The sequence below is a fragment of the Pan paniscus genome, chromosome 8 (genome assembly GCF_029289425.2).
Source record: "Pan paniscus chromosome 8, NHGRI_mPanPan1-v2.0_pri, whole genome shotgun sequence".
Taxonomy (NCBI): domain Eukaryota; kingdom Metazoa; phylum Chordata; class Mammalia; order Primates; family Hominidae; genus Pan; species Pan paniscus.
The window spans coordinates 109,752,590-109,777,595 of record NC_073257.2 but is presented as its reverse complement, the minus strand read 5'-3'; the positions used below and the strand labels follow the sequence as shown (position 1 = coordinate 109,777,595).

General features: G+C 49.7%; 2 protein-coding genes across 3 annotated transcripts; both read right to left on the bottom strand.

Moving 5' to 3' along the window:
• Positions 1 to 3,007: 3,007 nt before the first annotated feature.
• On the bottom strand, positions 3,008 to 24,713 carry GOLGA7B (golgin A7 family member B). 2 transcript variants are annotated; one of them, XM_055093252.2, is made up of 6 exons: positions 24,253 to 24,703; positions 14,987 to 15,112; positions 10,494 to 10,646; positions 10,307 to 10,408; positions 8,906 to 8,987; positions 3,008 to 3,517 (listed from the first exon to the last, which is right to left on the bottom strand). In XM_055093252.2, exons 1-6 carry the CDS (start codon positions 24,262 to 24,264, stop codon positions 3,132 to 3,134), a joined length of 861 nt encoding a protein of 286 aa, XP_054949227.1. In that variant the 5' UTR covers positions 24,265 to 24,703; the 3' UTR covers positions 3,008 to 3,131. The 2 variants fall into 2 exon arrangements, with proteins under 2 accessions (XP_054949227.1, XP_054949228.1); XM_055093253.2 differs by lacking the exon at positions 14,987 to 15,112 and having other exon boundaries at positions 24,253 to 24,713.
• LOC106635211 (uncharacterized) lies at positions 3,524 to 8,876 on the bottom strand. Its single transcript, XM_014346590.4, has one exon. It carries the CDS (start codon positions 5,340 to 5,342, stop codon positions 4,572 to 4,574), a length of 771 nt encoding a protein of 256 aa, XP_014202076.2. The 5' UTR covers positions 5,343 to 8,876; the 3' UTR covers positions 3,524 to 4,571.
• Positions 24,714 to 25,006: the final 293 nt, after the last annotated feature.

The window sequence follows — 25,006 nt, the reverse complement described above, 5'->3', positions numbered from 1 at the left end:
CGGTACACCCTGCTGCCACCCAGGACACCTGCGGTGGGAGAGATGGGCAGGACGGGGCCACCTCTGGAGAACTGACAGATTCACCAGAAAAAGATGGCAAATGGCCATAAGGTGCAGAGCCAACCTTCCTGGGGCCTGGGCTGTGCTATGTTCAGCTGAATTCTCATGCAGTGCCATTCCCAGAAAGAATAGTCATAAAACAAAGTGAACTGAGCTAGGCGGGCATGGCATGGACTGGGCCATACAGAGCAGAGGTCACCAGGAGCTAGTGAACTGGCCTGGGAATTTGGCCCTCAACAATCACAGAATCCTAGAGCTTTAAATCCAGGAACACCTGAGAAGTCATCTAGTCCTCTTCCCTCCTTTTCAGACGTGGAAACCAAGGCTCAAAAAGGAGCTGCAACTTTCCCAAGGCATCTGCACCCCCGTCTGGTCCTTTTCCCTGCCGGGTTGCCGGCTGCTCCTCAAAAGAGCTCAGCTCCAGGCTGCTCCCAGCACCCTTCTCCAGAAAGCTCCAGATATTCCAGAAGCCCAAGTGTATGAACAAGATCAGGAATAAGAGAGGCAGGGCTTATCCTTCCCGCTTTGCTGACATGGAAACTGAGTCAGGATACGTGCCCATCAAGTAACAGAAGAACCACACTTGGTCCTTAGAACTCAGCTGGGATTAAATACAGATCTGAATGGGGGTCCCGAGTGCAGAGAGGAGCCTGTTCAGCTGTGAGGAGGGAGGCAGGGTCAGGAGAAGGGTGCGGCAGATGGAGAATCTGTATCACCCGTTCCCAGAACGTCCCGCCCAGAACCTCATGCCCTCAGCCTGCCTGCCAGCAGGAAAGCAGTCTGGGGCCAGAATAATTCCCCTAAAGCTAGCTGGTTCTCCTTCTTCATGGCCAGCCCCAGAGCAGCCAGGAAGGATCTCATCCCCTAGAGTCATTTAATGCACCCTCCCCACAAATCTAAGGGCTAACTTCCCTCCCTCCACCCCAGACCTGGCTGTAGAGCTCCTGGAACAGGAAAAAAGCACATCCTCTTTCCCCAACTGCTTATGGAGACCATGGCAGAAGGACAAGTTTAGGCCAAAGGAAGGAAAGTGAGCCAAACATACACCCTCTCTGCAGTTCAGATCCCCAGACTCAAGGTTTAGAGCCCTCGAAGGCTGACACAGAGGAAAGAGAGGGAGAAGAAAGCCTGGGGCTGCCCTCGGGGCACCCAGTCATTGGAAAGTCTCAGTGCCTCCTCCCACTGCAGAAGGTGTCTCACATGTGCCAAAATGCCATGTTCGTTCTTAGAGCTGTGCACAAATCCTATGGCCCTCCCCTCTCCCTTCCTTTCACCTGTCCTTAAAATTTTCCCTTCACACTGAAACTCTGGGATCAAATGGACTTGAAATCCAGACCCTCCACCCAGGCATTTGGAAGTGGCCTTAAGAAGTTATTTCATCTCTGAGCCTCAGTTTCTTCATCCACAAAATAGAGGCAGTGATAAAATCCTCATAGATTTGTTGTGAGGCTTCCTCGAGCCTATAAGGTACTTGCTGCAGTGCCTGACTGATGAAATGCAGATATTGTCATAAAATCTGTGCCAGGACGTTTAACCTCCTGGTTTCACTTCCAGCAATGCCTGACTTTACAACAATCCATAAGCCATTAGCTGGGGCAATATTAGACCTATAAGGATTCTTCCCAACAAGACACATCCATCACTCAGAGTTACAAATGCGGAGTTCATCTGGGGACTGGGATAGCATGGCATCTTCCCTTTGAAGAGCTCCAGCCCTATATTTAGATCTGCACTGGGGATCCCAGGGGCGATCGGTACCCATCCATTCACCTGCCTCTCCAGGGTCTGCGAGCATCCATCTCAAGCCAGGCAGGCCTCTCGCTCATCTCTGATCTATCAGTCATCTCTCTACACCCATCTTCTCTGTATCCATCCACTTATCCAGTCAGCCAGCCATCCAGCCAGTGATTCACTCACAGTAATTCACTCTCTAGGGCCTGAGGTCCAGATCCCTCAGGCAAAGAATTCAGCACCAGAAGGATTTTCCCCACCTCAAAATGCTGTTTGGGGAGTGTCAGGCAGGGCCGACTGGGGTGGGACACACGCTTCCTCCCCTCCTCTCCCAGGATAGGTAGAGGTCATGAGCAGAGCCACAATGTCATAGCTAGGGCAACATCACTGACAGCTGCTGCCCAGCTCAGGGGGTAGCCTGGGGTCACTGCATCCATCCTTTAATTGAGTTATAAGGTGACCACTTGCAGGTGAATTGTATCCTTCAGTGACCACTGCCTGTCTGCATGGTTCTGAGCTGCTTCTCAGTGGCACCTTGCCCTAGGGGTCTGCAGATGACACATCTGTATAGGCTTGCCTCTTCCTGCCAGCCTGAGATGGGCAGCATCTTCCATTCACCTGGCCAGGGCCAGGCCCTGAAACAAGCACTCAGGATAGGGGGAGGTGGGGGTGGGGGTGGGGAGTGAGTAAGACAGGCTCCCTGCCCTTGAGAAGTGTACTGATTAATTGTGGGCAGCAGGGAAAAGGACCCTCGCCATCTCTGAGGTCTTGTAAGCTGTGTGTAAGCTTGTGTGTAACATTGCCCCCTTCTTGGGGCCTCACTCAGCACTGTTCTCAGGTGATAGCTGGTTCCCAATCACTTTTCCATTACAGAAATCAATAACTTGAATTACTCCAAAATAACTAGTACCTTCATGCGCCTGCAAAGCTAATTTTTCTGGGGATACATTTGCCCACGAGTTTCTCTCTGGTCTGGAATCTGTCTTCTATCTTTATGAGTCAATCCAGGTAGAACAGTCTCTCTTCTCCCACGTCTCACTCTTGTGGCAGAGTGAGAGTGGGATTTGGAGTCAGAGACTTAGGTTCAAGTCTTTGCTCTGACACTTACTAGCCCTTGTCAAGCTACCTAACCACCTAGAACGTCAGTTTCCTCATCTGTAAAATAAGATTTCAACACCCCAGTGTTCGAGAATTCAATGGAATAATAATCTACATGAATGTTCCTGGCATTTATTAGGGAATCAGTGAACCCTTGGATAAATATCTGTTTATTCTATGCCAGAATCTGAAGCCTGCTATAAATCTATATCATGAGGCCATCGTATAACGAGGTCCTAGTATCACTTCTGCAATAACGATAATATCTTACATTGGAGAAACAGATGATTATTTATAAATATACACATTCTCATAATGACAAAGGTGAGACTCAGGAAAGTTAAGTGAATTGCTGGGGGTGGGAAGGGGGGCAGCTGGCACAGCCCTCTGACTCTCTTCACAGTTTCCCACTTCCTCCATTGTCCCTGATTCAAAACCCGATGCAGCTCCAGGATCCTGCATGCGAAGTTCTGCTGTCCAGCAGATGCTGAAATGACAGGCCCTTTGAACATCCTCTTGCAGGAAGAGTTGTGAGCTTGGTGCAGGCTGCCCTCCGCACTGCCAGGAGAATAAATCCTCCTAGAAGTCGCCCGAGAAGGCTCATGCGGAAACCTCCGAAGGCTGGGCTCTGAAAGGAAGGAAAGAAACCGACATTACCAAGCATCTCTTTCATGCCAAGCACATTCATGGCCAGTTTCTTACTGACTCCTCAAAACCAATTGTTCTTAACCTTTTTAGGGGGTTGCATACCCCTTTGAGAATCTGCTGAAAGCTGTAGATGCTCTCCTCAGATAACGGCACATAATATGCACCTGAATGCAGTCGGGTCGAGGTTAAGAACTCCTGGTGTGAAACTGGGCTGTTTTCAGATTTTCTTAGGCATCAGGGACCTTCCCTTTTAGAGGCCCCACCCACAGCAGAGCAGACATTACATTTTCACACACACACACACACGTAACATAGAGTTGCAGTTGTCTGTTTGGCATATGTGTTACATTTCCAGATATTTAACAAAACATTAATTTCAAGTGTGTCCTTTCTTTTCCTATTTTGTAGCCAACAGGCTTTTTTGGTGAATTTTATTGAAATATATCACCAGTACAGACAAATACACAGCTCCTAAGTATACAGCTCAGTGAATTCTCATGAAGTGAGCACCCCGTGTAACTGGCACTCTGGTCAAGAAACAGAACCTCCTGAGCTCCCAGAAGCCCCCCAGGTCCCCATCCATTCGCTACCCCCGACCCAGGGTAATCTTGATCCTGACTCCCAATCAAAGGCGAGTTTGGCCTGTCTTTCAGTTTCATATAAGGGGAATCACATGGTGCATATGCATTTTTGTGTCTGGCTGCTTCTGTGGAATCATAAACTTCTTATTCAGGTCTCAGGCATTTTCAGAGGTGTATTAAAGGCTTATAGGCTATAGGTACTGTCAAAACCAGGGATTCTCAGCCTACCTTCACATTAGAATCATCAGGGAAATTCTTTAAAATCCTGATGCCCAAGCTGTCCCCCAAAACAATTAAATCAGAATCTCTGAGGATAGGGTCAGGCATTGTTGATTTTTCATGCTCCCAGTTGACATCCATTGCCACCAAGGTTGAACGCCTCGGGTCTAAACAACTCTGTGAGATATTAGTCTCCCTATTTAACAACTGGGGAAACTGAGGCTCCAAGAGTCTTCATGTGTCAATGTCATGAAGCCAGAGCTCAAATTCAGATCTGATGTGGAGTGGTGTTTGCCTTGCCTTATCCCTGGGTGAATGGTAAAGCCCAAACCAGGTGGTGATGCCTCCTGTCTGGGCCCCCCTCATTGTGAGTCCTTCTAGAGGTGTGGAGAGGGATGTGGAGTTTCCCAGGCTCGACAGCCCAGGGGCTGGCCCTAGGGAGAAAGTCACCGGACTCCACTTTTGCCCCACACCTCTGGAAGCCACAGAAAAGTCCCTGCAGGTGGCAGTGGCTGCCAACCGGGGAGCCGTGGGGGACGTGTCACAACAGCCATAGTTTTTTCTGCCTCCACCTTTGATTCCCCGAGTGCAGTGCATAATCCTGCCACTCAGTGGCACCTCGAGCTTCTGTAAACCCTGTGGTTTCACACACGCCCGCCCTGTGGCCAAAGGAAGGAAGCCAGACAGCAGGGTGCTGGCGCAGGGAGAGGAGCTGGTGCAGCAGGAGCTTCCTGAGGCATGCCTGAGTGGCTGGGGCCTCACTTGGGACCTCGGGGGCAGTCTGGCTGAGGCTGGAGCTGCTCCTGGGTCTTGATGGGGCCTGTCCCTGGCTGGCAAGGTGAGTGCAGGGACATGGCTACAGCCAGACCCCGGAGAGACAGGCCACCGCCTGTAACTAAGCCAGCAGAGAGAAACCACACCTCCCCAGGCCCACAGTGAGTTGAGTCCCCCACTACCCTTCACCGGGCTGCCTCTGGGTCCCGCATGCCTGCGAGCACAGCCCATGCACCCTCCCGTGATGCCCTGGAAGTGGAGGTGCCAGCCCGGCCTCAAAACCCAGGCATAGCTCCAAGTCCTTCCCTGGGAATCTGCCTGATCCTAATCCCAGGATGGCTGAGGCCCTCAAGCTGTTAAGCGGCCTCTGAGGCTGGATCTGTCTTCTTCCTTGCAGTTTGCAGTCAGATTGCCTAGATTCAAAGCCAAGATCTGCAATTTCCCAGTTACTTAACGTCCATGAGCCTCAGTTTCCCCATATGTAAAATGGGAAATAAGAATCCATGCCATAGAGGGTTGCTGTGAGAATTGAATGACTAATTATGTATAGAGTCCTAGCCTAGTGCCTGGCACATAGGAAGTGCTAAATAAACGTCAGCTACTATTATTATTATGATTACCATTTGAAAATGGAAGGGCTGAATGCCTCTCAGTCAGATAAGCACCCGGATTTGGTTTTACCCATTTAGTAAATCCTCACCCCCTCCCCAGGACCTCCTATCTAGAAGAGCTGAGTTTGGATTCAAATCTGGCCTCGGGGTAGAACAAACTTCCTATCCCAAAACAGAATGAACCTGCCCTCATATTAGAGAACACCCTCACTTGTGGCAACCCACACATGGCCCAGGTTCCAGCAGAGGGAGTGAGTCCAGGCTGCACACAGCTCACTGCTGCCCTTAGCAGCAGTGAGAACAAACATGAGAACCACCCAGAGGGGACTGCCCAGCCCCCACCCAAGAGGCTGGAGCCGTTGTCCCCACAGTCTGATGAGCCCCTCTCTGGGAACAGGCCTGAGTTTGTGATCCCAGCCTCCCTGCAGCCTCAGGCAGCTTCCCATCTGGGTGCCATCCCTGTGGTAACAGAGTGGGCACTGAGTCAGGAGACCTGGGTTCCAAGCTTGGGCCCTGTTATCATCAACCAGCTGTGTGGCCTAGGGCAAGTCACCCACCCTCTCTGGACCTCTGTGACAGGATTCAAGTGATCTTTAAATCCCCTCCCAGCTCTAACATATGGTTTCGGCAAAGTATCTGGCACATAGTAGGTGCTCAATAAATTATAAAATTCAGGACACAACTCTGCTAGGTTCCAACATCCAGCTACTTTCTCCATATTTGATCTTGGCCAAAAGGCCGAGAAGTGATCATCCAGCTACTTTCTCATCTTCAGTACTGAGTGACCTGTGTGATCCAGCTCCCAACAGGACCCAACCCAGGGGAAGAGCTCAAGAAATGAGGATTTGTTGATATCATTAATTGATTACTTTTGGCCTCGTTTTCAGTCCAACCTGTTCCCCCACCCAAGGCTACAAGTGCCCCAAAGATTCCAGATTAGAGGTGCTGAGGTGTCTGCCTCTCCAGTAGACTGCAAGCTCCAAGAAGACAGGTTTCATCCTGCTCCCCATGTCAGGTCCAGTTCAGGCAGCCGAGTATCCCCTCATGTGGTCCTGGAGCATAGAACTGACCCTCCATCGTCATGGGGCAGAAAAAGCATCACAGAGCTTCATGCTGGGCAAGTTCTTTTATTGGAAAAAGAAAAAAAAAAAAGGCCATAGCACTGCCTGTGCCCAGCCCTCCCATGGGAGATGCACAGGTCAGACACAATGCCCAGCCCCACAGGGGCCCAGGGAGGGCATAGGCTGTGGCCAGGGGCTGCGGTGGAGCCCACTGAACTGCAGCTCTCCAGGGGGATCCTTGGACCAGGACTCACTTGGGCCGAGGACTTCCTGAGGCTGCAAGGACTAGGCTGACTCTCTCTGGTCTCTGGGTAGGCCCTTGTTTCCCACATGCTGCTCCCATGTCTGGTAGAAAAGCAGGCCTCTCTTTGACTCCAGAGAGCTACCTCCAGTGGCTGGTCTTGCACATCCACTTCTAACACCTCCCGCCAACTGAGATAGGCAGCCCCCTTCATTTCGTCTTCGGGACACCAGCCCCAGGGGCTGCTCCCATCCCACCTGCTCCTCTGGGCCTCAGAAGCCGGGCATCATTGGCTGGACATCTCCTTTCCTTGCAAGGAGGGAGTTTGCCTTTCCCCTGCAGGCTGCTGGCACCTTTGAAGGTCCATGGAAACCTCACCTACAAAGGCTTAAAGAGCCCCAGCCCCTGGGCAGGCTGAACACACAGTGTCTGCAGCCCCGTTGTCTTGTCATGGGGAGCTGAGAAGGGGCACCAAAGGCCACCAAAGTTTGGCTCTTCTTTCCTAGAACCCCGGCTTCTCTTCCACTAGAACATATGCAGTAGAGTATGTTCCCTGGTAGCCCTAGGGGAGGGGCAAGGGGCTTTTGGACATTTACTTACAGGGGGCCAGGCTGGACCCACACAGGGAAGAAGTCACAGACCCTCAGGTAGCGAAGACAGCAGGATGCAGAGAAGCAGTCGTTGGCCTAGCAGCCAAGGGGAACACACAAACACACTCACACACACATGCACTCACCTGCATACACACACACTCATACACATGAACACTCATACACACATGCTTGTGCACACATGTTCATGCACATGCATGCACTCACACTCATATAAATGCACATTTGTGCACACGTGTGTGCACATGTACTCAGACACACACAGGTGTGCTTATAAATGTGTCGACATTCATACACTTGTGCACTGGTGCACACACATGCGCTCACACACGCGCTCACACACAGGTATGCTAACACACGCAGACTCACACATTTACGCACACTGCACTTACACACATGTGCACTCACACATACATTCACATGTGCATACACACAGGTTCTAATCTCAGGAAACTGGCTCTAGTTCAGGAGATTCAGGCCCCGCATGGCTACGTCTCTTCACGGAGTTTCTCCAGATCCCCATATTACCTCCCAGAGCCCCAGGCTGTGTGCCCCCCAACCAGCACCTGGCAGCCTGCAAAGTCTCAAAGTTGGATGCTTCTCGCAAGGCCGAGCTGGCCTCTAGCTCTGAATGCAGGACAGGAAAGCCATAGGTCTAGAAGAGGTCGGGAGTGGGCTGAACAGCTCCCAACCACGGCACCCGTCTCCCCACACCTTGAATTTGGTGGAGGCAGGATCATAGACAGGCCGGGGCCCTGCAGGGGCATGAGAAGGAACAGATACTGGGAGACAGCCACGGGACGCAGGGCCCAAGGGAAAGAGTCCTGGTGGATATGGGTTTGGGATGAGGGGTCATGCAGTGTGGGAGTCCTCTATGTGGCAGGCCTCGGCCCCCCTCGCAGGGTTGGGAGAGGGGCTATGGAAGAGAGGGGCCGCCTAGGTTGTGTTCTCCCCACCCCAGCCTTCCTAGGAAGATCTGTCTCTGTGTGGCCCAGACCAGCCCCATCGGGAAGGAAAAGCCCCCAGGTCAGGAAATGGACTGATCCAGACGGGGGTGAGGGACAGGGGGCATAGGTTGATGGCCCACAGGAAATATGAGGCCCGTCACCCTCCCTCCCACCCCGGGCAGCAGGGTGAGCCCAAAGAATGACTCAGAAGCGGGTGCTCTGGTAGCGCAGCCGCCGCAGGTCTGCGAGGCCCTCACTCCGGCCATACACCTCCCTACAGGGACTCTCGGCCAGTCACCGGGCCCCCGCCCCACCACCCCCACCGCTGCTGCTGCCACTGCCGCTGCTGCTGCCGCTGCTGGAGCTGCCACTGCTGCACCGGTCCTCGTAGATGGAGATCTCAATCTGGGGTCGGCGGTTAAGGAGAGCTGCGAGCCCAGCTGCTGAGCAGGGGTCGGACATGAACCAGTGGATGGAGTCCAGCAGGGGAGTGGGAAAGTGGGCTTGTGCTGCTGCCTAGACAGTAGGGATGTAAAGGCCTGGGAGCTAGACCCTCCCCAAGCCCATCCATGTACATTACTTAGCTAACAATTAGGGAGACTCGTAAGGCCAGGCCCTGTGCTGGGCACATAGCTGTGATCACAGCAGACAGGGTCGCTGCCCTGATGGCGCTTACCTACCAGTGGGTCTAATGACCATATCCTAGGACACAGATGTGCCCAGGGAGGTGGTGTCACTGCACAGGAAGTATGAGGACTTTAGTGCCCTGAGTTCAAATCCTGATTCAGGAACTCATAAAGCTATGTGACCTTACACCAGTCACTTAACTTGTTAGCCATCCATTATCACATCTGCAAAATGGGGATTAAGAATAGAATCTTGGGGTTAGTGTGGAGATTAGATTAAATGTATGTAAGACACTTAGCACAAAACCTGGCACATAGTAAAGGCTCAATAAAAACAAGTGCCTCTCACTGGGCTTTGTCAACACGTGATTCTGGGTGTTTGTGGTTTTTTGACTCTGTTTCTCCTCAGTTTTCCAGTAAACCTTATTTTTTAGCAATTCTACTCGTGTTGCTGCTGCCTTGGGGGAGGGATTTGTGCACACCCAGATCACACTATTCCAAGTGGAGATGGAGTCAGCAGAACCACGCCCCACCCCCGTCCAGCCTCTCACCAGGACTGAGACCTTGGGGGAGTCACATCATTCTAGACCTCATGTCTCTCATCTGTGAAAGGAGGACAATGGGACCTGCCACGGGAGATTCCATGAGGATTGCGTGAGACTGTGGACCTGTAAATGAATGTGGTGATTTGCATATTCCTGGAGGGGTCTTTGTAGTTAAGGGTGAGCCTGGGCGCAATTCCTGGCTCCCACATTCACCAGCTGCACGACTCTGAGCAGGTTGCTGGGAATAATCAGAGCAACCCACCTGGTAAGATTGTTATGAGAAGTACATGAATTCATATTTTCAAAGCACTTCACATGATAGCTGGCATATTCTAAGCACTGATTACATGCAGCCCAACAAGTGCAAATCCTGAAACTCACAAAGCCTCCAATAACTTAGGGTGGTGGAGGAGGGCTGAGGACCACTGATGTGGGGAATCCTGGGAAAACCTGAGTGGAGGCCCTTAAGGTGGCCTCGTTTCCTGGCAGCCTCACCAGGATCTCTACTGGTTAGCAGTCCTGTGTCCTCACACAGAATAGCCCAGAAGGATACAACCCTCATCCCACGCTCCACGGGGTCTGTGAGTAGGAGGCCTCGAGGTGCAAAGATCTTCTCATTCTGCTCCTGGATGTAGCGGGAAATCTTCTTGAGAACCTGCAAAAAGAGGAGCCAGACAAGGATGAGCATGCCGCAGGGCAGCCCTGAGGGAAGGGATGCATGGTGGGGCGGGAGGGGCCACCTTCTCATAGTGGGTCTCCATGCAGAGGAAGATGAAGTAGGCCGTGGCGCAGGCCAGGCAGCCCTCAAGGTAGGAGCTGCCCCCAATCTTCTCAGCCTCTGCATAAAATCCGTTGAGGGTCTTCACAGTCTCTTCAAAGAGCTGCCGCTCGATCTGGAGAAGGGGACAGAGCCAGGCTGTGGTTAGCCTCCCTGGAGTGTGCACAGTCACAGGTAGGGCTGGAAGTGACAATGGTGGGGCCATGTAGATGGGGAAGATGACATTGGCACACAGGCAAGACCAAAGAGGCTGCAGGCAGAGCCGAAAGAGCACTGGCCTGGGAGTCAGGAGACTGGGGGGCCAATCCAGACTTGGCCATCAACTAACTGGCTGAGTAACATTGAACTAGCAGCTTAACCATCTAGGCTTCAGTTTCCTCATCTATAAAATGGGAATAAGAATGGCTGCTTGTCCTTCCTTGGAAACAGGAAATTCCCATGATATCCTAGATGTTTTCTGCAGAAGATCAAACAAGTATTCTAGTGACTTTGACACGTCCCATCTTGCTGGTTGTGAGAGAGCTCAGGACTAGATTCATAGGGGCTCTCCATGTTTGGATGGGACTGCATGAGACTGCTTCAGTGAGACCTCAGGGGCATCTCTCCAGGAAGGGGCATTTCCTTCTAGCTCAGAGGTCACCCACAACACCACCGCCCTGTGTGTTTGGACACCTGAGAAGCTGTCCTGCCCGTATCCATAATAGGAATGGCTAATATGTATTAAGCACTTTCTGTGTGCCAGGAAATGCACTCTTTCATTTAACCCTCATAACAATTCTATCAGAAAAGCACTACTGCCATCCCCATTTTACAGGTGAGGACTGCTCTGTGGTCCTAAGACCACGCGGACCACGAACTGCTCTGTGGTTCCAGCTGCCACCGTCTCTGGCCCCTTCACTGGCCTCCCTGCCCCTGCTCCTGCCCTAACTTCCTGTTAAAGTCAGATTATGTCACAGCTGTGATCAAGAGCTCCCACAATCTTCCCATCTCTCTGCAAGTTAAATCCAAGAAGTCCTTACAATGCCCGCTAGGCCCTCCATGGCCCAACCCTGCTACCCCTGGGCCCGTCTCCTCCTCTCCTCTTCACTCAGTACCCCTGCTTCTTGAAATTTCCTCAGGCCCTTTGTGTCCATCTCCTTAGCTGCCACACTTTCCCCTGCAGGCTGCCGTGACACCCTTAACACCCTTGGGTTTCACCTTATTCAACAGCCTCCCCCTGTGCCCAGGATCATTCACCTCTCCCCAGCACACCCAACCCCCGTGACATCCTCCCCTTATTCTTCTAGTATTTGTTACCTCCTGAGCGAGGTATATTTACAGTTGACCCTGGAACAACATGGGTCTGAACTGTGTGGGTCCATGTATATGTGAATTTTCTTCTGACTCTGCCACCCCTGGGACAGCAAGATCAACCTGTCCTGTTCCTCCTCTTCCTCAGCCTACCCAACATGAAGATGACGAGGATGAAGACCTTTATGATGATCCACTTCCACTTAATGAGTAGTAAATATATTTTCTTCTCCTTATGATTTTCTTAACATTTTCTTTTCTCTAGCTTACTTTATTATAAGAATACCGTATATAATATACATAACATGCAAAATGTGTGTTAATAAACTGTTTGTATTATCAGAAGACTCCAAGTCAACAGTAGGCTACTAGTAGTTAAGTTTTTAGAAAGTCAAAGGTTATATCCAGAGTTTTGACTGTGCAGGGGACGGGCACCCCTAACCCTGTGTTGTGCAAGGGTCAACTGTATTTGCTTGGTTTTTTATTTTCTACACCATCTAATAGAAAATAAATGCCATGAGTTTACTCCTATATCTCTAGAGACTAATACATAATCAATAAATACTTAGTGACTGCTAAGTAAACTTGTCCAAGGTTACAGCTCTGACTCCAGTCTGTGCTCTTCACTGTGTAACACCAGACAGCCGGGAAGGTCACATTCCAAACTCAGCAGGTGTCACAGTGTCAAAATAGTAGCCCTATTTTTCACATTCTTCACAGTACCTTATTCCCCACTCATGCAGCAGGACCAGAAATGCTCATCACACAGTTTAGGGACCTCCCTGCCTCTCTAGGACAAAACCTCTGTCCAAGAATAGTTGGAAGCTTAGGAGTTCCCCCTACACAGACCTGGGGAGAACTCATAGAGAAAATCCTATGAAAATCCTGCCCATCTAGTCCATGCCACAAGCCCTGCTGCTCCACCCTGGGTGTCACCCCGCCCTAAAGGACAAGCATGCTAAGATGAGAAAGAGGCCCACATTCTCTCTGAAAGCTGGCTCGGGGTCATATCAGTACAGACCATCCCTGCCCCCACTTCCCAAACCCATTCAGATCTACCTGGGCTGCTGAATGAAAGCTCAGGATCTGCCTTCTGGCTTCCCCAGTCCCAGGCCCACTCTAGGGCAGCCTAGGATGAAAGCTGAGGACACCCCTGGACCAGAAGCAAAACTCAGCAGCTGATGCCTCACAGCAGCCTGAGGTCCATGAGTCACCCAACTAGCTGAGTCTAGAGGCAGAGGCTGTAGGCAGAGCCCTTGGCTGACTGCCTTTTATGCCACCCAGCAGACTGTGGGATGGTGCATCTGGCTCTCCCCTTTGCCTGAGGCAAGGAGAAGGGAAAAGCAGCCTGCAGCTCTTCCTTTAAGTCTCTAAGCTTTCCCTGCAAGAATGTGATCATGAAGACATTTAGTTTGATCTGTACCCACAAAAGATGCAATTGTGTCAGCAAGAAAATAAGAGTCCTGTGAAAAAGCAGAGAGGTGGGGCACTTAGGCCTGTCTGGTACTTACTAATTCCCATAAGTCACTTCTTTCTGGCCCTCAGTTTCCTCTGTTAAATGAGAGGGATGGACTAGTGTGGAGCTTCTCAAAATTTCATGCATATCTGAATAACCCAAGGAATAGATTAAAACCCAGATTCGGATTCAGCAGATCCAGGGAGGGAGCTGAGATTCTGCATTTCTATCAAGCTCCCAGGTAATGTTGATATTGTTGATCCACAGGCCACAGTTTTAGTAACAAGGACTTAATGGTTCTCAGCTCCAGCTGCAAACTGAAATTATCTGAGCAGCCTTTAAACCCTATGATGCCCAAGTCCCCCCACCAGGAGATTCTGAGTCAATGGTCTGGGAAGGAGGAGGATAGGTCAGAGCAGCAAAGATCACCACTGCCCTGCCCTACCCAAGCTGACACCCTGCAAGGTTCCTTTTTCAAAGTTCCCAGGTGCCTCTAAGGTGTAGCCAAGGATGAGAAGCAGCACTGTTTCTGAAGAAGACCAGCTGAACAAGACTAGCAATTCCAAGTGTAATCTATGAACCACTTGATTCTGATTCACCTGGGAATTCCTCATTAAAAATTAAGGCTTAAGACCTAGTATTTGGGCTGGGCATGGTGGCTCACACCTGTAATCCCAGCACTTTGGGCGGCCGAGGAGGGCGGATCACTTGAGCCCAGGAGTTTGAGACCAGCCTGGGCAACATGGCAAAACCCCGTCTCTACTAAAATTACAATAAATTAGCCAGGAGTAGTGGCACGAACCTGTAACCCCAGCTACCTGGGAGGCCGAGGCAGGAAGATCACCTTAGCTGGGAGACAGAGGCTGCAGGGAGCTGTGATCACACCACTGCACTCCATCCTGGATTTCCATCAAGGGAAAAAAAAAAAAGACCTAGTATTTGATAGCACAACAGGGTGACTATAGTCAATAATAATTTAATTGTACATTTTAAAATAACTAAAAGAGTATAACTAGATTGTTTGTAACACATAAATGTCCGAAGTAATGGATGCCCCATTTACCCTGATGTGATTATTACACATGGCATGCCTGTATCAAAATATCTCATGTACCCCTGCTAGGTACCCACAAAATTATAAATAAATAAATACTAAAGTTTAAACAATCATGATTAAAATTCATTTCAAAATTAAGATTTAAAACTATGCTGATTCCAGAGCCCCACCCCTAGAAAGTCTAATGTAGTTGGTTTGGGCTGCAGTCTGAGCATCTGGATTTTTTAAGCTCCCCAGGAACCTCTAATGTACAGCCAAGGTTGAGAACAGCTGCTAATAAATGGAGACTCCTGAGCCACAGTCCAACAACTGAATCAGCACTGCTGGACAACACCTGTATCATCCAGTAGGACTCAGGAATTTCCATTTGTTTAACAAGCTGTCTATATCATTTTTAGGCAACTGAAACTTGAGAGCAGCCAGACCAGAAAATCCCTGAGATCCCTTCAGCTCTAACTTTCTATGAGGAGACAGTAAGACAATATTAAGAATCATCCTTTTGATTTTTTAAAATTCATCCTTTTGAAGTGGCCAAACAGGTTATGTGTCCTATGATATTATGTGTCATAGGATCCTGGATAAAATACATTCCAATAAGAACCTCAGTTCCATCACAGCCCTGGGTTCCAAGTGCAGAAAAAGGCATCCTTACCCGGCTGTCCAGCTCTGGGGGGAATTTGGTCTGGAACTGACAGATGGTCCCATCGCTGTAGTCTCTCTGGATAAAGACCTTGGTGGCCAGTGAGGCACTTCGCCGGAGCTCCTGCAGATTGTGGACCTGAGGAGACGTGCGGGCGGCATGTGCTGAGAGTGACCATCCATCTCGGCATATCCCAAATGCAGGGGTTTCCCAGAATGCGGGTCTTCCAGCACTAACACCAGGAAAGTTCCCAGCATGCAGAGACAAGCTGGGCACTCTACAGGTGCTCCAGGAGGCCAAGGGAGGCAGGGCTGTGGGGTCTACCCAAGAAGCTGCCCTGAGCTATCCCAGAAAGATCTTTTAAAAGCCTAAAGCAAGGCTGGGTGCAGTGGCTTGTGCCTGTAATCCCAGCACTTTGGGAGGCTAAGGTGGGAGCATTGCTGGAGTCCAGGAGTTAAAGGCTGCAGTAAGTTGTGATTGCACCACTGCACTCCAGCCTGGGTGACAGAGCAAGACCCCAACTCTAAAAAATTTTTTAACAAGCCTAAAGCAGGGCCAAAGTTGAGTCTCCATCGCGTGCGCACGCGCACACACACACACACACAGAAGAACCTTTCATACTTTCATTCATTCACCAAGTACCAAGCGTTCACGTGTGAGACCCTGTGCCTGGGGAACCCAGCACTGAACAAGACCAGTGCTCCAGTCCTGCCAAGTGGAGCTCACAACAGAGTTGCAGGCAGGAAACATGTGGGACAGAGGAATACCTGAGGTACCCCTGAACTCAGAGACTGGGGTCCAGGTCGAGTTTTATGGCCCCGGCCAGAGAGCACCCCAGATGCTTTTCACATCCAGCACTTCTCACCACAGGAAACAAAGGGCCCATGAATGTCCAAACTTCTCCAGAGAATAGTGTAGATGAAATGGACAGAGGCCAGAAATGGAAGAAATAGCCTTCCCTGGCAGGAAGGAGAGGGGAGATATCTGTCCCTTGTGCACATCTGTGGACTTCACATTGACACAGACTCTAGTGTTTGAGGGGAATGGGCTCAATTCCACAGAACAAGCCCACTTTTTCCACCTCTCCAGCCTCAGTCACCCACATTCAAGACAAGCATCCCACTGGTTGAAATATGCCCAACACTGAGAACACGTGGAGACCAAGCCCCAAAGGCAGAGTGAACAACAGCCAGTTCATCCCATGTAATTAAGCTGGATCCATTCAGTCACTCGGCTCTCATTTATTGAGTCTCTCCTAGTGCCAAGCTCTGGGGGTGCTGAGCAAAAGAGTCTGTGAGCTCCAGGGAGGAAGACAAGTAAATATATAATGAATTAGACAGTGACAAATGCCACAGAGAAGTAACATCTTACCCAGAAATGCTCACTCAGAAAAGGCCTCCTGAAGCCTGTGTTGAGTCATAGAGGAAGTCCAGGGGTTACCAGTAGTAGGGGGCAGGCAGGGAGTGTGGAGAGGGAGGAAAAGGCAACCCAGGCAAAAAGAGAAGCTTGCACAAAGTGACAAAGATAGAGCACATGGTCTACTAGAGGCAGATTTCAGCAAGAATGGAGGTGGTTTGCAGATTAGATAAGAAACAGTGGGAGATGAGATTGTAGAGGAGGCAAGGGTCAGATTACAAGAAGCAGGAAAGATTCCTGCTGAAGGGGAGGATTTAAGATGAAAGATACTTAAACTTGCTTAAACACTGGGGAAAGACTGTGTTAAAGATCAGTTGGTTATAGGTATGTTGCTTTATTTCTGGGTTCTGGGTTCTGTTCCATTGGTCTATGTGTCTATTTTTGTGCCAGTAACCCATACAAAACCTGCTGTTTTGGTTATTATAGCCTCGTAGTATAATTTAACGTCAGGCAATGTAATGCCTCTGGATTTGTTCTTTGCATAGGATTGCTTTGGCTATTCAGGTTCTCTTTTGGTTCCATATAAACTTTAGCATTGTTTTTTCTTTTTTTAGCATTGTTTTTTCTAATTCTGTGAAAAATGATGTTGCTAATTTGATAGGGATTGTGTTAAATCTGTAGATTGCTTTGGGCCGCATGGTCATTTTAATGATGTTGATTCTTCCAGTCCTTTAGCATGGGATGTCTTTCCATTTGTTTGTGTTATCTACGATTTCTTTCATCAGTGTTTTGTAGTTCTCCTCATAGAGATCTTTCATTTCCTTGGTTAAGTGTGTGTGTGTGTGTGTGTGTGTGTGTGTGTGTGTGTGTGTCTGGCTATTGTAAATGGGATGGGGAAAGGACTCCCTATTCAATGAATGGTGCTGGGAAAACTGGCTGACCATGTGCAAAAGAATAAACTGGACCCCTAGTTCTCACCATATACAAAAATTAATTCAACATGGATTAAAGACTGAAATTTAAGATGTGAAACTGTAAAAATTCTAGACGAAAACCTAGGAAAAACTCTTCTGGATATTGGCCTAGGCAAATAATTTATGATGAAGTCCCCAAAAGCAAATGGAACAAAAACAAAAATAGACAAATGGGACTTAATTAAACTAAAAAGTTCTGCACAGCAAAAGAAATAACAAAGTATACAGACAACCTACAGAAAGGGAGAAAATATTTGCAAATTATGCCTTTGACAGAAGACTAATATCCAGAATCTATGAGGAACTCAAACAATTCAACAAGAAAAAAAAACAACCCCATTAAAAACTGGGCAAAGGACATGAACAGACATTTCTGAAAAGAAGAAATACATGCTGCCAATAAACGCATGAAAAATGATCAACATCAATAAGCATCAGAGAAATGCAAATTAAAACCACAGTGAGATATCATGCTACACCAATCAGAATAGCTATTATTAAAAAAACAACAGATGCTGGCATAGATGCAGAAAACAGGGAACACTTATACTCTGTGGGTGGAAATGTAAATTAGTTCAACCTCTATGGAAAACAGTATGAAGATTTCTTAAATAACTAAAAAGAGAACTACCATTCAACCCAGCAATCCCACTACAGGGTATCCTCCCAAAGGAAAATAAATCATTATGTTAAAAAGACACCTGTATTCATATGTTCATCATAGCACTATTCACAATAGCAAAGTCATAGAACCAACTTCAGAGTAACAACCATCAACACTTGACTAGATAAAGAAAATGTGGTATATATACACCATGGGATACTACACAGTCATACAAAATAATAAAGTCATATCTTTTGCAGCAACATGAGTGGAGCTGGAGGCCATTATCCTTAGTGAACTAATTTAGAAACAGAAAACCAAATACCACAAAACACACTTTCTCACTTATAAATCTAAGCTAAACAAGAGGTACACATGGATATGAAGATGAAAATAATAGACACTGGGGATTCCAAAAGAGGGGAGGGGGTGAGGGTTTAAAAATTACCCATCGGGTACAATGTTCACTACTTGGGTGATGGGTACACTAGAAGCCCAATCTCCACCAATATGCAATATACCCATGTAACAAACATGCACATGTACTCCCTGAATCTAAAATAAAATAAAATTTAAAAACAAACAAAAATCTTGGGAAATAATAAATAACTAGGAAAGGTTATCAATAAAGTAGAAGGAGCAGATAATTGGTAGATCAAGGTCCTGAAAAGGTGGGAATCCAAAAACACTATATGTGACTTTCCTAAATCCAGGTGGACCTTGCTGTATGTACGAAATGTGATCTCAAAGTATTGTGACCGGATTAAATAATGTATAAGCCCTCCTGTAGGCTTATATGAGTTGATTCCTCTAATCAAGGTTTTCATTGAGGAAATCCCCTTGATATCTACTAGGAACCTATGATAACTCGGAGAAATAAGGAATGCTTTGGTAATATAAATAAGTTAATTGTTAACGTGTCTGCTCTGGTTAAGGTTTTATAATGTTGCATTTTCAAGAGTAAAGAACAAGGCTATGGCCTTCCTCTGCCCCTCTAAAACCAACTTATGAAAATCAGTCAATCTTGAGGATGGACTCCCCTACCCCAAGAAGGCTCATTCTAGCAGTTTTGTGGGAAGTGGACAAGACTGGGGTGAGGGGCCAGTTGGAGGGATGATTCTCTTTCTAATAGTCCATGGAAAAAACTAAAGAGGTGGTGAGAAAAGCAGTGGTGAGAATGGAAAGAAAGGGAAGAAACCATTCTGATATGGACTCAGCTTCCTCTCCTCTGACCCATACAAAACCTGCTGTTTTGGTTACTATAGCCTTGTAGTATAATTTGACGTCAGGCAATGTGATGCCTCTGGATTTGTTCTTTGCATACGATTGCTTTGGCTATTCAGGTTCTCTTTTGGTTCCATGTGAACTTTAGCATTGTTTTTTCTTTTTTTAGCATTGTTTTTTCCAATACTGTGAAAAACGATGTTGCTAATTTGATAGGGATTGTGTTAAATCTGTGCCTGAATGCACACATGTGTACACACATATTTGTGTGCTGTCCTGAAGGCGTGTGTCTCTAGCGACTGGCTAGCTACTGACCCAAGCCATTTCTTCTTCCTCCTAGGCATACAGCTATATTAATTCCCAGCCTCCCTTGCAGTTAGGTGTGTCCCTATGACTGAGTAGAATGTGAGAGGAAGTGACGAATGCCATGTGTAGGCTTGATTCATAAAGATGTACCATTCCTCCCTGCTCTTTCCCCTTTCATGGAGGCTGGTGGAGCCCTGTGTTGAAGATAGTGACACCACAAGTTGGGAAGAGCCTTGGTCCCTGAATCACTGAATCACTGCCTTGAATCACCGCCTGGAATACCTGTTGATCAGGAACACTTACCTGGAACTTCACTGAGCAGGATACAAACTTCTATTGTATTAAGCTATTAATATATTAAGATTTGGGGGTGCTACCTTACATAATAAATTCCCATTTCCTCTTGGCTTTGATCCACAGGTTCTCAAGTAGCCAGAGTAGGATAAGTCAACACCCTTTTCAGCACCAACAATATCCTGAGCCTTAGACTACTATCCAGGCTCTGGGTGACCAGAGATCTGCTTCTCTCCCTGGAGAGTGTTTGCGGAGGAGCAACTCTTGAGGAGTTGCTAAAGGATGATATCAGACACATTTTATATGGCAGAGCCTTAGTCTCCCAGACCTACATAGAGTACATATATTACAGACTCATCTGAAGTTGGTGAAGAGCCGGATTTAAGGCAAGGCAGGGTCTCCTGGTTTTCTCCATTCATGGTGGCTTGAGTGTGAAGTGCCAGGAAGCCCTAGTGGAAAGATGGCCCACTGACCTGGGGGCAGGAGACCTGACCCTGGGCCACATGGTCCTGGGAAAGTCTTCCCTTCTCTGCACCTCCATTTCTTCAACTGGAAACTAAGGAACTGGAACTACATCATTGCTCAAGCCCCTTTCATCTCTGACATTCTAGAGGCTTTATCAGGGATTATGAATGCAAATGTTTACAGGGGCTGAGCAATAAGTGGGCCAGGTGGGGCCTGGGGCTAATTAGAAAACTGGTGCCCCATCTCAAGGAGGCAGATGACTATTGCCACGTGGGAATGTATACCCAGGTTGCCAGCACTTCTGGTGTCTCAAAAGAAGCCAGAAATCTAGATCTTTTTAACATCAAATATTCTGATTTTTGAATATTTCCAATACATTTTTAAAATGTATAAGCACTCAACAGACTAAGGCACACCCATGGACCAGACTCATTTCTAGAGCTGCTAGTTTAAGACCTCTAAATAAAGAATCCTATGGCTGGGGCCCCTTGGGCAAGAGCTAAGCCAGGCTCCAGGCCACTGGCCAGCTACTAAGTTTTCAGAAAGCTGGTGGGGTTTTCAGCAGAGATCCGTGATGCTCTGAAATCCTACCAGAGGATATCAAAATATGTGCACACCTCTCTCTGAAGCTGCAGTTTCTGTGTTTCCCCTGGGTGTCTCCCAGGGGGTTCTTAACTGACCCAGAGACCTGAGCCTCTCTCCACTTCTCACCTTCCTCAACCCTGCCCCTCTCTCCCATTGCCACCCCTGGCTCACTGGCAGCAGAGTGAAGACAGGGCCGAGAAGCATTTCATAAGGAAGAAAATCAGTGGTGAGACCCATGGGACCAATTTTCAAACTGCAGTATGAGAAGGAGGGGGAGGCTGCCTGGAGAGTGGGTACCACAGGTCACACATTTGGCTCCTGTTCACCTGACAGTCAACTAGCTGGGGTGCAGAGGAACAAGCTCTAGAGTGCAAATGAGCTCCTGGTCCAGTCTGCCCAAGTCCAACAGGAGTGCCCCCTTGGCGCCATCTTCATCCTCATTAAAAACCATCTCATTCCATAGGATGCATGTGAGGCATCGAGAATTAGGAGGTTCTGCTGATGCCAGCACTCTGCTTCCTGGCTGGGGTGTGAAGGAGGAGTGAGGATCATGAGTCACAGACAGCCAGGTCAGGCCTAAGGATAAAACACCAGCCACAAGACCTCCCTTCTTCTCAGCCTGTACCAGTGCTCAAGCCTGACCCAGTGTCTACTCATCATTAATTCCATGCCTCAAAGATCAAACCTCCAAACACCCTGCTTGAATAACACTACTTGGATGCATTTAAAAATCTCTTAGAGACCAAACCCCACCACTTGGAGAAGCCCCTCCCAGCTAGGCACTTCCCAGTTGTCCTTGGCCATCTGGACTATTTCCCAGAGCAGACCCTGCTCCCAGTGACACACATTCACAGAGGTTTGCTGCTCAGAAAATGGGCTCATTGCAGCTCTCCAAATGAGGTCAGTGTATCACTCAGGAGGCTCCATCCCTCCTCTGAGTTCCTTACAGACACCTCTCCCCTAATGCTAACTCCTAAACTGAAATTAGGGAACAGAAAAGACCCAGTTTCCACCCATGAATTTCTTCCCTCTCCCTCACCCCTCCCTCTCTGTCCCTCTCCCCACCCCCTTCCTCTCCCTCTCTCCTTCTGCAATACAGCTTCTCCTAGAGCTGAGGAGTTCCTATTGAGAATCCTAACAGAATAATCATGGGAACTTAAAGCGATGTTTTCCCTCTCCCAACAAGTTTATCCTGGTAATCTCAACTCAATTCTAACAGTAAAAACAGCCTTGGGAGAATGACTCACCCCACAACCCAGAATACGTGCAGGTCCTGTGCCCTGGCAGAGCTAAGGCTTCCTGCCTCAGTTCTGCCATCAGAGTCCACCCAAGGCCAAATTGTGAAGTGAGGAATGTTTGTCCTCAGCTCCCCATCACTCCGGGACTTTCCTCTGTCCCTCTGCCCTCAAACCAACCCAGCCAGGCCAAGCAGGGGGCCTGAGTCCCCACACTCCAGCCCTTCATGACTTCCTTTGCATCCCTCTCTCCACCAAAGCTTCACATCAAGACCTGGAGGGCCCTCCTCTCTATCAGGTGACACAATAGGCTAATTGGATGCAGGAAAAAAAAGCACTGGCCAAAGAGGCAGAAGACTCAAGTTCTTTTCCCATCCCTGCCACCTTTTAGCCATATTTTCCTGAATAAGTCTCAGCACTTCAGTTCCATCATCTGTAAAATGGGATAATTATGCCTTCTTTGGCTCCTTCACAGGGACCAGGCAAGTTTCTGAACCTTAGTTGTCTCATCTGTTAATTGGGCATAATAACACCATCCTTACCCACTTCATAGGGCTGCTCTGAGGCTTGAAAGAGATCACTCATGCGATAGTGCTTTGTACACAGGAAAGCGCAATATTTTCAGAGGCGTTATGAGCAGAGCCCCTCCCAGGGGAGAGTCACACATGTCTCATAGCAGCCTCCTGGAAACGCTGTCTTGACCTAGAGATAGAAGCCTGCTGGTTGGAATCTGTGGGCCATGGCAGACATCCTGGGACAGATGGGCCTGTTGGAATCTGTCAGATCACATCGCAGAGGCAGCTGCCTTCTCTGCCCACGCTGCTGGCCCAGCCATGCCCATGTAGCTGAAGTTCCCCTTTTCTGTCCAACACAGCAGCCTCTGCTGCAGTCTGGCAGCCCTATCTGGAAGGTAACCAACTCCTTGGTTTCTCCCTTTGTTCTTCCTGCTGTCCTCCATGTCTTTGGTGCTTTGTGAGTACTCTGCATTCCTCTACTCTAGAAACCAAGCTCCCAGGGTCTGCCCAGGGCTTGCCCTCACACCAAGTCCTGAGGGGCAACTCTCCGCCTAGCTAACCTTGTGCCTTGTCAGAATGCCAAGCAATGCCAAGCAACAGCACCTTGTTCTGTGGTGGAAACTTGAGTGGAATAACAACAGCCACACTTGGTATTAATGTCACACTGCTCACCAGGATGCCCAGAAGCACTGCATTGAATCATTCACAGGCCTCTGCTCTCCCCCAGTGTATGCCAGCTGGATTGGAAATGGGGAGACACCACAAAGGAAGTCAACATCAGAACTAGGGAGACCCTGATGTCCTGAGTTTCGCTCCAAAAATTCAAAGGCAAAAACTTTCAGCTCTGCTGCTGACATGCTGTGTGGAGTAGCAAATTAGTCCTTTCGTTTTCCACACATCACCTTTATCATGTATAAAGTGGGAACATAAAGAGCCCAATCTCCCTCCTGAAATGAGAGGGGAAAGGGCAATCCCTAGGGGTAGAGGGGGGAATCCTCGACCTCAAGCATTATACCAAGATTCTGCCCTTAGCTAACAGGCCCCGTGGTTCAGCCTTCAAGTGCTTGAAGGTGACACACCTATCAGTGCACCTTGAAGAAGGCAGAAACTTCCATCAGATGAAGGGGAAATTTGGACACCCTGGGACAAAAAAAAAAAAAAAAAAAAAAAAAAAACTCGAATGGGGTAAAAAAGCAAGAAGGGTGATATGCAAAAGTGGAGACCAACCATTTGGGTTCTCAGCCTGAGGATGTCTTTGTCCCCTCCCTCCCGCAAAGGAAATGCGGATGTAGAGGTAAGTCTGTCATCCCTTAGCCAAGCTTTTGGGTTCAGAAGCTGACTGCATAGCAACAGCGGACAGCCGCCTTCCCTCCCCTCACACACGCGCACACACGCGTCTCCAACCCTCTAGGAAAGCGGTTTCAGGACTTGTGAAGTCCAGGGAAGGGGGAACCCCAGCCTGGGGCCCTGAAGCAACCCTGGCACTAATGCCAACAAGTGTCGCGGACAGCTTGGAGGCTCAGGTGGGGCGAGGGGAAGATTGACACGCAAGGGGGAGATGAGCCCTCACTAAGCCCCTACCTCCTCCCTCCAGACCTGACCTGGGGAATCACCCCATCCCACCCCCAACTCCCGCCTCCCACTCCTGCCCAGCCCGCCCCTAGGGCATTTGGTCCCGCGGCAATCGGGCACTGCCTGCTGGTGGGGCGCTCGCCCCTACCTCGGTGGCCATGATCCGGGGGCGCTCGGAGGCTGTCGCGGGGCCGGGCGAGGGGGGTCTCCGCGGTGCTGACCCCGGGAGCAGGTGGGCGGCGGCGGTGGCGGCGAGCTGGGGCCCGGGGCGCTGTCCGCAGTGCTGATGCGGGCGCCGCGGGCCCGGGCTCAGGTGGGCCGGGGGCGGGCGGGCGGCTGGGTCCAGGCAAGGGGCGCGGCGCTGTCCGCGGTGCTGAGGCAGGCGCCGGGCCCGGGAGGCGAGGCCGCGCCCGAGGCTCCTCACGGCCCGATCGCCCGCTGCCGCGGCTCCTGCAGGCAACGGCCGGGTTTAGCTTTGGCGGCGGCGGCGGCGGGGATGGGGGCGGCCGGGGGAGGAGGGGCCAGGAGCCGCCGCTGGCCGGGAGGAGGAAGCCGCGGCCCCCAGACTCCGGCGCCGCCGGAGAGGAGCCCCGCCCGGGCCACAGGCTCGGCTACCGCCCCGCGCGAGGCCCCGCCTCCCCTTCCTGCCCTCCCCCTCGTGAGAGCCCCGGAGCTCTGCGCTCGCTTCCGTGGCCCCCGGGACATCCAGCCTGAAGGAGAGTGGGGCAGGAATTTTTCCGGGGCAAGACGCTTCAGCCTGTGAAGGCTGACCGCTCCCGAGCCGCTCGCAGGCCCGCAGGTGAGGCCTCTCTACCTTTCCAGCCACCCCCAGTGCCCCGGCTCTACCCTTCCCCCGCCCCGCCCCCAGCTTCCTCTTTAGAATAATTTCATTTCTTTCTCTC